Consider the following 13,923-nt stretch of genomic DNA (forward strand, 5'->3'; position numbering starts at 1 on the left):
TCATAACTGATGTTTGCAGATATTTACACTCCTACACAAACACACTGCTTTCAAACTACAATAACGTCTTTGTATTTCTTTCAGATTTCATATTTAAAAATCAATCCTGGTCAGTAAAAACATGAAAGATCTGTCTGAGGCTCAGTCAGAGGGAAACAGATTTGTATCCCTCCCTCTGTGTGTGTGGTGACCTGCCATGTTTTGTGCAGACTGTCCACAGTATTGAAGATCAGTCACCATGGCCAAATCAGGGTTATAATCTGGATTTTAAACATGTAGTCTGTTAGGAATAAAGCAGACGTAGCCAGAGACTTTTTGACATGAAGCTCAAAATGAGAGTCAGATACCATGGTCATGTGCAACCTGCAAACTGTGCAGGACCATTGTTTCATACACAACTGAGAAACGGGTGAAACAGCACTATTCAAATCAGCCATTAACTTTGAACAGAGGCTGCGTGGTGGTGACCTGACATTTAATCAGTGTAACACATGAATATAAAGCAGGACGTCCACCTGAGGTTTCAGTGACCGCTGCAGTAACGAAGCTATGACCTCTGACCTTTAGTTGTCACACCTGATCACATCACGTTCATCGTCATTCACTTTCCTACTTACAGTACTCATCCTCTACGCTCTGTCTGTTTTCAAGGGTTTCGAGGTGCAACCCACTACACTGTGGATGAATAAAGACAGATAAGATTAATCTACTCATGATTCTGCTGTTATGAAACAGCTTAAGAGTATTAAGATCACACAGACACACAAAACCAACACAGAAACACACAACTTCAAGAAAAGTAATAGTTGAGATTTAAGGGGGAAAAAACTCTGCATTGTGTACGTCAGCCTAACTTTAATTTCAGTTTTTGTTGGGTTAAAAATCTGAGTGAAACAAAGAGGTACCACTCTACAATGCTGTGAATAAAATAATGCAAATAACCAAAAACCAAACCAGAAAATAAAACAGTAAAAACACTGGTGAAGTGAAAACCAGTGAATAAAACAGAGCTCACTCAGTATCAAAGAGCAGTTATACAACATGAATTAACATTACAGCAACTGTTACTGTTATAAGGATGAACTCTTGGGAAACACTTCTCCTAATTACCACCACTGGTCCATGTATTCAGCATGCACTTGTTGTACTTTACACTTTTAATACTTCTTAGTATTTTGTAATCGTATTATTTGTCCTCTGTATTTTATTGAAATGCTCTGCTATGTATTCTTTTCATTGGCCCTAAGGGGATGCATAAAGTCATTAAACTGATTAAAGTGAAACTTTACTGTAACCAGCAATTCAGAGTAGAAAAAGCAACAGTGTAACTGCTCAAAAAGGAAAACCACTGAGAGGAGTCACATGAGATGATTTAAACCAGTGATAAAATTTAGCAACAATGTGCACACACTGCAAAGAATCCTTCCACACAGAAATCTAATTTTCTGACGTTAAACCAGTCACACGGGGTGATGAATTAAACTCTCTGTACAAAAACACTGTTTTGCCCCCCTGTAATAACACTCTTCTCCTCAGTCACAGCTGATTGGATCGCAAACAGATCTGAACACCTGGCATCAAAAAATCCCTCAACTCTCTCTTGTCCTAAAATCGCCTGGTATTACTGATGCGCTGCACTAATGATAGAAACTGAAGTGGGTACCATTAATATTAGCTTATTGGCAGTATTTTTCTTTCAGCTTAGAGTTGTCAGTAATAGGAGGGTCTTCTTCTTCTCTTCCTGGATTAAACTCTCTTTTTTCTAAAATAGAACGACCAAGCAACAGTAAATGATGAGAATTAAATTTGACACTTGGACTAGATATGTGCTGTCCACTTGTCTGAAAAGTAACACATTTGAGCAAAAACCACAATGAATAATTTAAATATTTATGTCAGAATGAAAGCAACGTCTTTGTCCTCTGTGAGGGAAAGGCATGTAAAATCATACCAGTAATGGTCTGATCAGTTAATATCTAAATAGAAACACCACTGTTACACTGAACCAAATACTTCGTTATGATCCAGTTTCTGAAATCCTGATTTAAGGATCGATGTGTAATCATGATGAGTCTGACTTGACTGACCCTCATGTGTTTGGATCATAGGGGTGGAGGACTCTCTGATGACCACCTGCCATCACACTGATTAATCAGCTAACTAACTCCTGAGCAGAACCAGTAGTGTGCTGCATACGGGGAACAACAGTGTGCTAAGGGTGGGACCGTGTTTGTGCGTTTGCCCCTTCAGCGTTTCCTGGTTGGTCTGATCGGAGGTTGGGGGGCTCTGGGGTGCAGGCACGGTGCTGGGTGGGAGGGTGGTGCGGCTTGCGCACATGTCATAGAGGTTTCCAGAAAACTGCGTCTTCCTGGACTCTTGTCTAAGAGACTCCCAGACAGCTGCTGCCTCTCCAGGACACCCGGCCAGAGCTGAGTTAGCACAAACATGGAATGCATTCCAGGACCTTCAAGGAAGAGATGTCAGTGTCAAGTGTAGAAATGTAAAGACACAGGTTGCTCAGCTACTCAAAAGCCTTGTTGCATTGCATCATGAGAAGATGTTTTCTCTGCAAACAGCAGCCTGGTGCATCTGGATATGACGCAGATAAGACAAAAGAGTCAGAACCAACAAAACAATAAGGTTGCAGGTCACAAACCCAAAACTCCCTCTGGACATTGCAGGTGAACTCTGGGGATGATGATGCTCTGTGGGTTCATCACTACACACACACAGTAACAACCAGTAATATAACCAGACAAATGCTACCATGCTGACGTTTAGCAGGTGAAACATTTTAACATTTTCACCATCCTTAGTGTGGTGTGTTAGCAGACTAACATTTGCTCCATCCAATGGTTGTTGATATAATTCAGTCTGAACCAAAGTGGTGGACTGATTGGGCCACACTGCTCACAGTGCTAATACAAGCATTAATATGAAACTGAGCAGCTGTAAGGATTATAGTTTAACAATTTGAAACAAGTTGTATCAGGACTGAAAAGGTGTGACTGGATGGTTACTGCAGTGACAGGTGCACACACACACATACACACACCTGCAGATTGCGTCGATGTCCTGTGTGCTCTGGTCTTTTTGTGTTTCCACCAAACTGTCCCCAAGTGTGAGTAAACACTGAGCAAAACTCTTGTAGATAGAACCACATGAAACAGGAATTGCAGCTCCGAGACACACAGGGACCAGACCTGGTGAGGGAGGAAAAGACAAGAGAAACATATATTTGAACACTATAATAACCACTGATACGAATAAATGAAATGTTTAGAAGGGGACATGGTAAATACAGTGTGTCTATATTTAGAAACTGAGGATGAGAGAGAAATAAAATTACTAGATTCCCTTTAGAGTGAAACACAGTGTTTATATTTATAGAAACATGATCCATCCAGTGCTTAGATGGATCAAACAAACACACAAATATGTTGCGTTCCATTCATCTGGAGGGATTACACATCGTCAAAGCCAAATTCAGTGTAGGACTGCAAAACCATGTCTGAGCCGGCTGAGTGCATTGATCATACATAACACATCACTTTGAAATTGGTTTTGAGAACTCACCAAAAAGTTCCTGAAAAGCTGTGACTGGAATATTTAAACACTGATTTGGAACTGGGGACTTCTGGTGAAAGTAAATTTGTACATGAGGAGATGTTTGACTGAGAGTTCTTGTGCACTTTGTTGTCAGGCCTTGAAGACCTCTCTGGATAGGTTGAGCTCTCAGCAGCCTTTGGTCAGATGCTCCAGGGTTGAAACTGCACTACATGGCCAAAGTATGTGGACACCTGAACATTACTCCCATATGTAATTGCTGAACACTTTCCTCCAGGACATTCGTTTGCTTAACAGTTTCCACCCCTCTGGATTCAGGCTTTCCATAAGACTGTGGTTCCTGGTGACAAGGCCTGGCTTTTTGTTTGAGCTCAAGCTCATCCCTTAAGAGTTGAATGGAGTTCAGGTGAGGGCTCTGTGCAGGCCAGTCCAATATGGACCTTCTTTATAGTTCTGCCACATTAAAACAGGAATGGGTATTCCTGAAAACCTAATAAATTTACCAGAGAGACATTTTGATCCAACAGAGATATTCATATTATATTCATATTATCATATCATATTATAACTGGCACATACCAGGAGCTCACAGTACAATGTGATCTGTGACCTGACTTCTGCCTTCAGCTTGTTTTGTGATCCTGCACCTAAAAGATCATTGGATGTGCATAATCTGCAACTGCTGCCACAAGGTTGAAATCGCACTACTATCACATACATCATTGTATGCTGCAGCATTAACATTTCTCTGAAGAGCCATGTCCAAAACCAAACATCCAATTCAAGACCCAAGGGCCACAGGGAACATGTCCACATACTTTGTAACCACAGCTCTTAGACTGAGGGACCATCTGCCTTAAAATCAGCAAAGTGCAGAGGGATCAGTTAAGGAGCACACAGAGAGTGCATAGTACGAGCTAGTTAGGCATGTTAGAGTGCTGGTTATATATAACTTTATTTTTTTCTATTGTGGATAAGCTTCAATTGTTCTGGTTCCTACCTGATGAGTTTACTAATCATGTATGAAGGCACATTGTTAACAATAGTGTTATTAGATGGTTTTAGTCCTGTTCTATTTGCCTGTTATTATTTACCTGTATTGTGCCATGACTAATAGTTTATTGTTCAACCTGCTGCCTTTTTTAATTCTCTTTCTGGAAAAACTCCCAGAATCCTGAAAATGTCAATTCACACCCAAATACATGATGTTGTACACTCTACTGCACACACACACACACAAGGAGAGAGACACACTCACAATCAGACTATGAGGGGACAGTGAGCATTTCATTAAGGTAAGTGCATTTGTAAAACCTCTCTCTCCTCGGTTTCAGAATAAGCTGAATGAACACATTCTTTATCAGTCGTGTTAACTACTTTGGACTTTTTCTCTCTGGCAAAGCTGCTGAAATTCCTCTGATCAGCCCGAGTTCCTACCTGAGGTCAGTTTAGAGAAGACATATGCACAGAAAGAGACACACAACAGTAACAGTGTTCAAAATGAGACAGGCAAAGCAAACTCAGCATAACCAACCGTTTACACACACACACAGAAAACACACTCACACCACACCTGGGGAGTAAAGAGACATTCTTACCGAGGCAGACAGCAATGGGCAGCAGCATAGTCGCAGTGCCCAGGTGGGACTTCATCATTTGGCTCAGCAGAGTCCCGCAGAGCAGAGTCCCACCTCTGAACCAGAGGCTCTGATGTGAAGAAGCTCCTGCTGGCTGTGAATCCAAAGAGTATAAAGTTGCTGTTCTAAAACGTGATGTGCTCCGACGTCCGCTGGGAATTCATCAGATTGCAACAGTACAGCAATGCACAGAGGCACAACCCAGGCTGGATTAACAGTGAAAGAGACTGATGCACTGGAGAGAGTAAGAGGATGTTGTATCAATGTGTGCGTATGTGTGTGTGTGTGTGTGTGTGTGAGTGAGTGAGTGTGTGCATGCATGTGCACTGGGGAGGGGCACAAGGCGAGAGCCATAGAGAGCTTGGAGGCAGCAGACCAATGACAACATCACAACACAGCACAGTGGATTAGAGCGTTCTCATTTCCGGCCCTCAGCATTCAGAACATCTATTTGAAAAACAAATAAAATACATAGAGTGTAATGGTGCCTACACACTTGACACATTTGCGCGCATACACCTATCTCCTGCAAAAACCTGGTTTTCCTATTGAGTTTTTCCACAAATGACAGTAGAAGGAAACATTATCAGAGGTGTCAGGAGGATTCTTCTTCATGTGGACAGATGGATGACGTCCCAGTGAGGATAAAGCAGTCCAGCCCACCTGGGAGTCCAGCGTAGATGCAGAGCGCCCTCTGAGAATAGCAGCATGAGCAGCCCATGTGAGAATCATCTACAAGCTATGTGGGTCATGAGGAGAGTGTTGTGATGTGTTAAAGTCAGGCTGATTGGAAACAACCTACCTTATTCCCAACTTTCCTTACTTGAGCACCTGTCTTATGTCCCTGTCCTCCTCCTCCTCTCAGCCTCCCCTGCTATGCCCCACCCCCCGATGGCTCACCCTCCATGCATTAGTATAAGTCCTGGTTCACATCTGTATACTGATGCAGGAGGAATGGTAACCCATTGTTAATCTGCAGCTTAAAACAACCATTAACTGCAAAATAATCTGTCTGAGTCTGAAGCCGCTGCCACGAATCAATACATCATGGGAGCTACTTTGGCAGCAACTGTGAGTCTTCCTGGAAACATCTGTATTAGCTCAGCAAATATGGGTTGCTCTTTTTTGGTTTGTACATTCTAACATTGCAGATGTGCTCAGGATCAATCAAGCTGGATGTAAGGCATGTTTCCAAACTGCTGTGGAAGCTGTTACACAAGCATAATAATCAGTCACATAAGGGTGTAATGATCAGGGTTGACATGCAGCTGACTCACAGCCTGATGCTGCTACCAAGATGCTTTGCAAGAGTGCAAGTTGTGTTATCTTAGCATTCAGGTTTCTATATAATGGTTTTACTGCAGCTGAAACATTAAACTTCTGTTGTCAGGTGTGTGTCAGAGTCATCCTGCACTTTGCCATACAGATGTGTGAAGCACTGCACCAATTATTCTCCTCCCAGCAACGTCCCTGCTGACCAGCAGTTGTCTTACCTGGAGGTTTCATGGCACAAGAAGCTCACATTAGGACCTGTTCCGATCCTTGAGCATTCCACTTCACAGTTACTCTTGTGAATCCCAGATTCTGCTTAGCCCACATGTATGACTTTCCAACAGTTGTCCACTCGCTTTTTCTTAAACCTCAGTGCAGTTTTTCTGCTCAAAAAAGTGGCGTCATCTGCAGAAACAGTTTATTGTAGATTTATTATTCCAAATCAAGTCACTCAAATGTATATTCAGTGACACTGCACTAGAAAGCCATCTGTAGACTATGAAAACACTCTCCATGTGTTTGATAGGTGGCCGTAAACGCTCTCATGGAAAACAAAGGTGTTCAGCCAGAGTCACAGTGGCTACAATGAATTTCATAGTATCCAATTTTAAAGGCCGTAAAAGTAAAAAAATATATAGTTTTGTTAGAAATCTTTTGGTAGCAACACACTAACAATACTGTGACAACCTGTATTTTTTAAAAAGGCAAAGTTGCGATTGTTACATTTTGCTTCAATACAAGCAGCTGAACAAGAACTCTGCCCCAATAACATGCAAAGATTAAAATCAGCAAATATTTGATCATAGAGTAAGACCCAAGCCTAAAGCAATGTGAGAGCTTCATTAATTTTTAGTGTAACACATATTAATCAGGACAGATACAACAGCCCTTTAAATGTGTCTGTTCACGGTATTCTGCAAGCCTCCAAAATACATCAAGCTGAGCCACATATATAATCATGAGAATGCAGACGCCTGTTTTAGGTGCCATAACAAGGAAAAGTTTCTACTACTATTATGATCCTTGCATTTCTGAAAAAAAGGGTCAAGAACACAAAAAACAAGTGCTATGACAGAGAGTCTGATGATTTCCACAGCAGAAAATTATTCTGAAGAATCAGCTGTTGAAGTCTTTGGACAGCAGTCCTGCTGCCTCTCAGCTGTATGTGGAAGTCCAGTCCTGCTGAAGAGTCACGCGCACACACTAAACACCCACTAAAGTTTCTGTGGACAGTTTAACGGACAGATATCTTGAATTCCAAAAGGCACATGAAGTTTGTCACATATTTTAGAAACTATGTTCCCTGTTCAGTATTTTCAAAATTGTATAAGGACCAATATTAAACCAAAAGTGTAACATTTTGTTTTCAAAATGCAGTGGATAATAATAAAAATCCCTAATGAGATTCAATATAATGGCAGCCAGGCACATATCAATTCCTTCCCATGTTGCTTCACACTGTATGTCAAGATCACAAGTGTCTTCCATTGTTTTACTCCATCCACATGACAGAATTACTCTCAGAGGACAAGACAGACTGATGTGAGTAGCTGTTGTTTGGCCTGAATGTAATGATGGCCATGGCAAATGGCAGCAACCATAGAAAACACAGATAGAGTTGTGTAAGTTTGATTGACAGCCCTGGATTAAGGCATTATGCAACACTGTTGGGAGTAAAAAAAAATAAATCCAGATGAGATTAGGATCTGGATCCTCGCTCTCTCCAATGCTCTCCATCTATCCATCCATTCATCCACCTCTCCCTCTCTCTCTCTCTCTGTTTCACGTAATACATTATCACGAATGATGTTTAAAATGACACAAATGAGTTTGGGTTGAAGGGTTGCGTTTAGATTCATATTATGACATTCAGGATTTCAGTGCTTTACTATGAGCAACAATTCAGGAAATGACGCTCAGAACTGCCACCAAACACAGACAACCACATAGAATAAATGAGGTTGTACAGACAGGAGGTAAAGCTCCACTCTTTAAGCTTTTATCTCACCGCCATCTAGAGGGTGAAAATTATGCTGCAACATCTGACTGTGCCAATCAAAACGCACATTTAGCCACTTGTTGTTTCTACTTTTAGTTCAGTCTTATCACTTCTGCTGCACTGCACAGGGACACACACTGAAAATGACTAGACAAGATCATCTGCAGAGGATGAATCCATATTTTTTGACACACAATTAATTATCTTTAGTGACTGATGAATTAAAAGCACCAAATTACTTGCTGCTTTCTCAAATATAACAATTTGCTGCTTTAGATTATTTTTGTACATTATATGGCTCAAATGATTCATTGAGTAATAATAGAGTAATCCCTGCATAAAGCGAAAACACAGCTAAAAAAAAAAATACTCCTTGTACTGGACAACACATCCTACTGGGAGCCACTGGAAATTCTAATGTATCTTGTCCTTCCTGTAAAGAGTCCAAACAGAAGTCATAACTTGAAGGAGCTGAGCCAAACCTCCTTTAACTAAAAGGAACAACAGCAACAGGATCTTCTGAGTTAATCAGTCTGCTTCTGTTCTGTTACTGTGGCACTCGACAAAATGAGGACAGGTTTGTTGACTTGAGAAATTAGCCAGCGTGAATCAGCTCTATTTCAAAATGAAATTTACTTTAAAATGACAGCAGAGCAAATGAAATGCATGTGTGTCTAACATCCTGTGCATAAAACACTCATGAACAGGACAGAGAGATGCAGCCACTAAAACTTCTGTGTGAGAGAGAAAACAATCTGACCAGAAACAGGCACAAAGAATGGATCACACAGAAACAGGCAGGCGCTGTTTCACAGAATCGCCTCAGAGACAAACATACATGTTCAAGTTGCATAACGTGTCTCCAGAAAAAGGTTTTTCTACGAACTTCTCTTTAAGATTTCCTAAGGAAAAAGAAAACAGTAAATTGTAACTTAATGCATGTCTTCAGGAAACGTCCTTTGATAAGATTTCAACCTTTTGAGTGGCCTTTCAAGTTTTAAGGAATTCCTTTAAGTCCTTTTTCTGTTGCACAAATGTCTTTAGCAACAAAAATAAAAGGAAAACAACTTAGAGTACCTTTGAAGGCAACTCAGATAAAGTCATGGTAGAGTTTTATGTCACTGACTAACACCTTACATGTGCTGAGAATAGTGTTTTGGTTACAAAAAATCCTATGGATACTTCAGCGTGGTGTACTTTACATCACCTCCACAATCTATTCTGAGGTTTCTTGCACCAACCTCCTAGTTTCTGCTCATGAGTAAGGAAATAAAAACTGTCAAAAGAAATCTTAATGAGAAAACCTTTGAATGCAACATCAGTCCGCCTTTTCATATGCATGCCCGCCTGACTTGTAAGTCTGTGCAAGACTACAGTCCCGGTTGAATAAATGAAATGTGTATTATTGACCGTGGTTAGACTGCAGGCCAGAGCGGACTGTGCATGTTTTGTATGTGATTAGCAATGAGGTTATTACTATCAGCTACATAAACTAGGCAGCCAACTTTTTTACATCAGGCCTACGAAAAATCATCTCTACTTGATGAAAATAAATTGTCATCGCTCGTAGATTTATACAAAATAGGGCTGGATCTGCCGTCTTCAAAACCAATCGGTGTCATCTCCGTTAGTCTGAGTCTCTGTAACGGGTCGTCTCCGTTGATGTTTGCCCATCAGATTTTCTTCCGGACGCTGAAAGCCACTGAGTTTCCGTACAGCAGCCGGTCCCGCTCCCGCACCTCCTCCTGCAGCTTGGCCTCGGCGACCCGCAGCTGGCGGATGGTCGCCTTCATCTCCTTCATCTTCACCTCCATCAGCGCGATGATGTCCCGCTGCTCGTTCAGTTTCCGCAGCAGCTCGGCCGACGTGGTGCCGGTGGTCAGCGAGTACGAGTGGTCCAGCGGGCTGCTGGTCACACTGACGTACTGCACTGGCAGCTGGTGCAAGGCGGACGCGGCTTCGACCGACGAGTCGTCGGCGGTGAGCTCGTCCGCGCTGCCGACCGGTGCGGTGTAACAAGTCCCCTCTGACTGGGCGGGCAGCCGCGCTGTGCCCAGGTACTCCCCGTTTTGGCCTATCTGAACCACGGTGATGCTGTCGTCGCTCGCCTCGCCGCCGGCGTTGCCTTCGGCTCCTTCCGCCGTGCTGCCCAAGACGCTGGTGAGGACGATCCCCGAGGTCGCCGCGGCGGCGGGGGCAGGAACCCCCGCGGACACTTTCCTGCCCCTGCCCCTCCGACTCCTGCGCTCATTGACCCCCCGCAGAGGGAAAAGGGACGGTACTCGGATGCTGTAGGTTTTCCTCCCTCCGGCGAAATGCACGCTGCAGACTCTGTGCCCGGTTGTGGGCTGGAAGGTGCTGAAGCAGCCGCTGACCCCGGCCCGGGAGATGTTCCTCAGCCACAGCTCCCTCAGCGAGGTGTCCTTAGGAAACGTGTAGAAGCGCAGGTCCCGGTCCCGGTGCGAGTTGTTGTAGCAGCCAGGCACACAGCAGGTGAACCCGGGCATGTTTGTCTCAGCGCCAAGGGTAAAGACGCGGTCTCGGGGTGACACTTAAATTATTTTATTGTTGTTTCTTTATTCTGTGCGTTGTTATCAAGCTCCGCGGCCTGCAAGCGGAACTACACGTCCCACAACGCTAACAACTTCCTGTTTGTTTTCCACCAAAAACTGAGCCGATGTTCTCCGTACGACGAACGAATCCACCCGAACTTATCCGGACTCGGCGCACACGAAGCTTGTATTGATGCTGAATTCGAGGCTGGTGTTTTATTTTCGATGGTAAATATGCGGGTTTGTTCTTCGTGGTGTTATCGGGCCAACCGTCCTTCACTGAGAACTAAAAGTACCATGAGCCTTTGCGCTTCCTGTCGTTGTCCGTTAGCGCTCTGCCGCCCCTGCTGGCCAGAGTATAGAAACACACCCGAGCTCATAGAGATAGGCATGACAAATCTTTTTTGGTCAAAGTAAAACTATCAATACCACCCTGTAAAAATACATTAAACATGGTACTGAAGTAAAGGTATGTCAGTGCTTCCAGGAAAATTGATGTACTGTTATGTATTATATCATTACATTATTATTACTCATTCAAGTATACTAGTTTAAATAGTTTTTTTAGTTCAATTTTTAGTTCTGTGTCGTGCCAAACACGTGTCCAATCCCACTCAGGATTATAAAACATTGCTATTTTTACAAAACATGCATCTTCTAGTAGTATATATACAAAAACAAAACAGCAAAAGAAAAAAGTTTGAACATTTTTCTTTCAAATAACTTCTTTATGTGGAGAAAGTTCAAATGAACAGTTAACAGAACAAAAAAACAACTCCTGATCAAGGGTTTACCTTCTAATTTAAATGCTTCATATGTGAACAGCTACCTCTGGCTTTGTGCATCTTCCACATTTACAAAGTCAATATCTGTTTCATCTAATTACACCATATAGGACTGTGACTGATAATTGTTTTTATCATGGATTCATGCCTTGATTATTTCCTCAAATAACTGATTTGGTTGCTTGTTTGTAAAATGTCAGAAAACAGTGACATCTTAATGACACTTGTTTTGACCAAACAATAATCCAAACCTCAAAATTATCAAAAAATAAAATAAAATGATTAAATGTTTTCATTTTGCTTGAAAAATGACTCTAATCATTAAGAACAAAGTTCTCATTCATTTTCTGTCAATCAGCTGACTGAGTAATCATTTCAGCTCTATATTTTAATACAGTGGATGAATTAATAACAGCACGTATTTTATAAGCTTTTTCTTATGTTTTGTGTGCAAAACTCTTAATATATATACTTTGGGGAAAAGGTTTAACTGCAGTTGTTAAATTAATGTTGTGGGGTAAAAAGTACAATATTTTCCTATAAATTGTAGTAGAGTGTAAAGCAGCATGAGGATAAAATACTCAAGTAATGAATGAATTTGTACTTAAGTACAGTACCACTTCATTACAGGCTATAATATGCACACAGAGACATATCAGCATGTCAGAAAACAACATGATGCAGATTTTTTTGAAATAATCATCTGTTTTTAAGCAAAATGCTTTCCAATTATCTGATTACATTAATGCAGATGTTATTTTCCAGGCATTAGAGAACTGGTCTATTAGAGGCAGTGCGCAGGTGTTTTCAGTCTCACTGGCTTATTAAAACTCTCTCACGCTGAAGTTAGGTGGAGGTGTTCTGGGAATTACCTGATGTAACCGACTTCTATGAACTAATAAGCCCTGAGAGGAGGTTTAATTAGACAACATAAATAAAAAACACCTGTGTGGCTGCACCATGGGTGTGTCAGGGTTTAACTTCAGTGTCTCATCAGGCCATGATATATCCTCACATTGAACACTGAAACCCATTTTAGAAGCTTTTAGTATCCACCTATAAAAGTCTAGTCGAAATACTATTTAAGACTAAAACAGTTTATTGCTCAAAGAGTAACACACATTATTTTAATGTCATGGTTCAATACTTACACTGTTAGCCTCTATGGGCAATGTATTTTGTTTTGTAGTTCATTTTTTTACGTGTTGTGTTTTTATTGTGTCTGGAATGAAGGTCTAGCATCAAAACATTGCAAATAAATGTATCATTGCAAGTTGGACAGTGTGTAGGATTTTGTTCACTACTTTGGCAACATCTGGCACATATGGAAGGTAAACTTTAATGTCTCCATACAAAATATGACAGAATGTCAGAGGATATATTAATTCTTGTTTCATTTGCATCTATTTGAATGTTTCCTGCTGCAGACTTGACAATGTTTCAGTCTGAAGCAACACTTTGTACAGCCCTGTGGTAGTACCCTCACTCAGCCACCTGATGGCCCTATAAAGCTTTCTTGTGTGCTTAGGTCTGTAGTGGAAAATACAGGGAAGTGACAGCCCTGTTTCTCCTCATGGAGGATGAACTGGTTTGAATGTTGGATGGAGTTTGTGGATTTCCACGCTCTGCGCTCCCATCATCCTACCTATGATCCCCATACAACCAGTGCTCCTGTCACACACTTCTGGATATTATCTACTCATCCACATGTCAAACACCTCTCTGTATGTTGGCAGACACATCTGTGGGTTGAAGTGCAGGATACACATATACACTGACATATCTTACTTTAACTTATTTAGTTGTGGGTTTGGTAGATTTCACTGGAAGACTTATCTCTATTCATGTGTGACAATGTGAACTATTTTGGGGACAGAATGGAATAACACTATATTGTTATAAATGATTATCTGTCATAATACAAGATCTCTGCATCTTTCATGCATCAGTGTGTGTTTGAGTCACTGTCATTGTAGAGTTTGGCCATGATATTTGAATTACATTTTGAAAATATTTTAAGTGTCAACATGAAAACAAAAGTTAATTTGCAGAAATACATAAAACTATTCTAAAAACAAACAAACATTACATTAAGTTACTTTTTCAAAGGA

General features: G+C 41.4%; 2 protein-coding genes across 2 annotated transcripts; both read right to left on the reverse strand.

The window, feature by feature from the left end:
- Positions 1 to 848: 848 nt before the first annotated feature.
- nrn1lb (neuritin 1-like b) lies at positions 849 to 5,640 on the reverse strand. Its single transcript, XM_018667867.2, has 3 exons — positions 5,166 to 5,640; positions 3,056 to 3,203; positions 849 to 2,464 (listed from the first exon to the last, which is right to left on the reverse strand). The coding sequence occupies exons 1-3, from the start codon at positions 5,221 to 5,223 to the stop codon at positions 2,161 to 2,163; spliced, it is 510 nt and encodes a 169-aa protein (XP_018523383.1). The 5' UTR covers positions 5,224 to 5,640; the 3' UTR covers positions 849 to 2,160.
- Positions 5,641 to 9,089: 3,449 nt separating this feature from the next.
- thap11 (THAP domain containing 11) lies at positions 9,090 to 13,063 on the reverse strand. The gene has a single exon (XM_018668056.2). It carries the CDS (start codon positions 10,980 to 10,982, stop codon positions 10,149 to 10,151), a length of 834 nt encoding a protein of 277 aa, XP_018523572.1. The 5' UTR covers positions 10,983 to 13,063; the 3' UTR covers positions 9,090 to 10,148.
- Positions 13,064 to 13,923: the final 860 nt, after the last annotated feature.

This window comes from Lates calcarifer, linkage group LG2 (assembly GCF_001640805.2).
Source record: "Lates calcarifer isolate ASB-BC8 linkage group LG2, TLL_Latcal_v3, whole genome shotgun sequence".
Taxonomy (NCBI): Eukaryota; Metazoa; Chordata; class Actinopteri; family Centropomidae; genus Lates; species Lates calcarifer.

What these genes read in the sequence shown, in the direction of transcription:
- thap11 (XM_018668056.2), bottom strand. Translation starts at nt 10,982, where the DNA reads ATGCCCGGGTTCACCTGCTGTGTGCCTGGCTGCTACAACAACTCGCAC.
- nrn1lb (XM_018667867.2), bottom strand. Translation starts at nt 5,223, where the DNA reads ATGATGAAGTCCCACCTGGGCACTGCGACTATGCTGCTGCCCATTGCT. An exon ending in GCCCATTGCTGTCTGCCTCG is followed by an intron (nt 3,204 to 5,165) that starts GTAAGAATGTCT and finishes CTCCCTCACCAG; the next exon opens with GTCTGGTCCCTGTGTGTCTC. An exon ending in GACATCGACGCAATCTGCAG is followed by an intron (nt 2,465 to 3,055) that starts GTGTGTGTATGT and finishes TCTTCCTTGAAG; the next exon opens with GTCCTGGAATGCATTCCATG.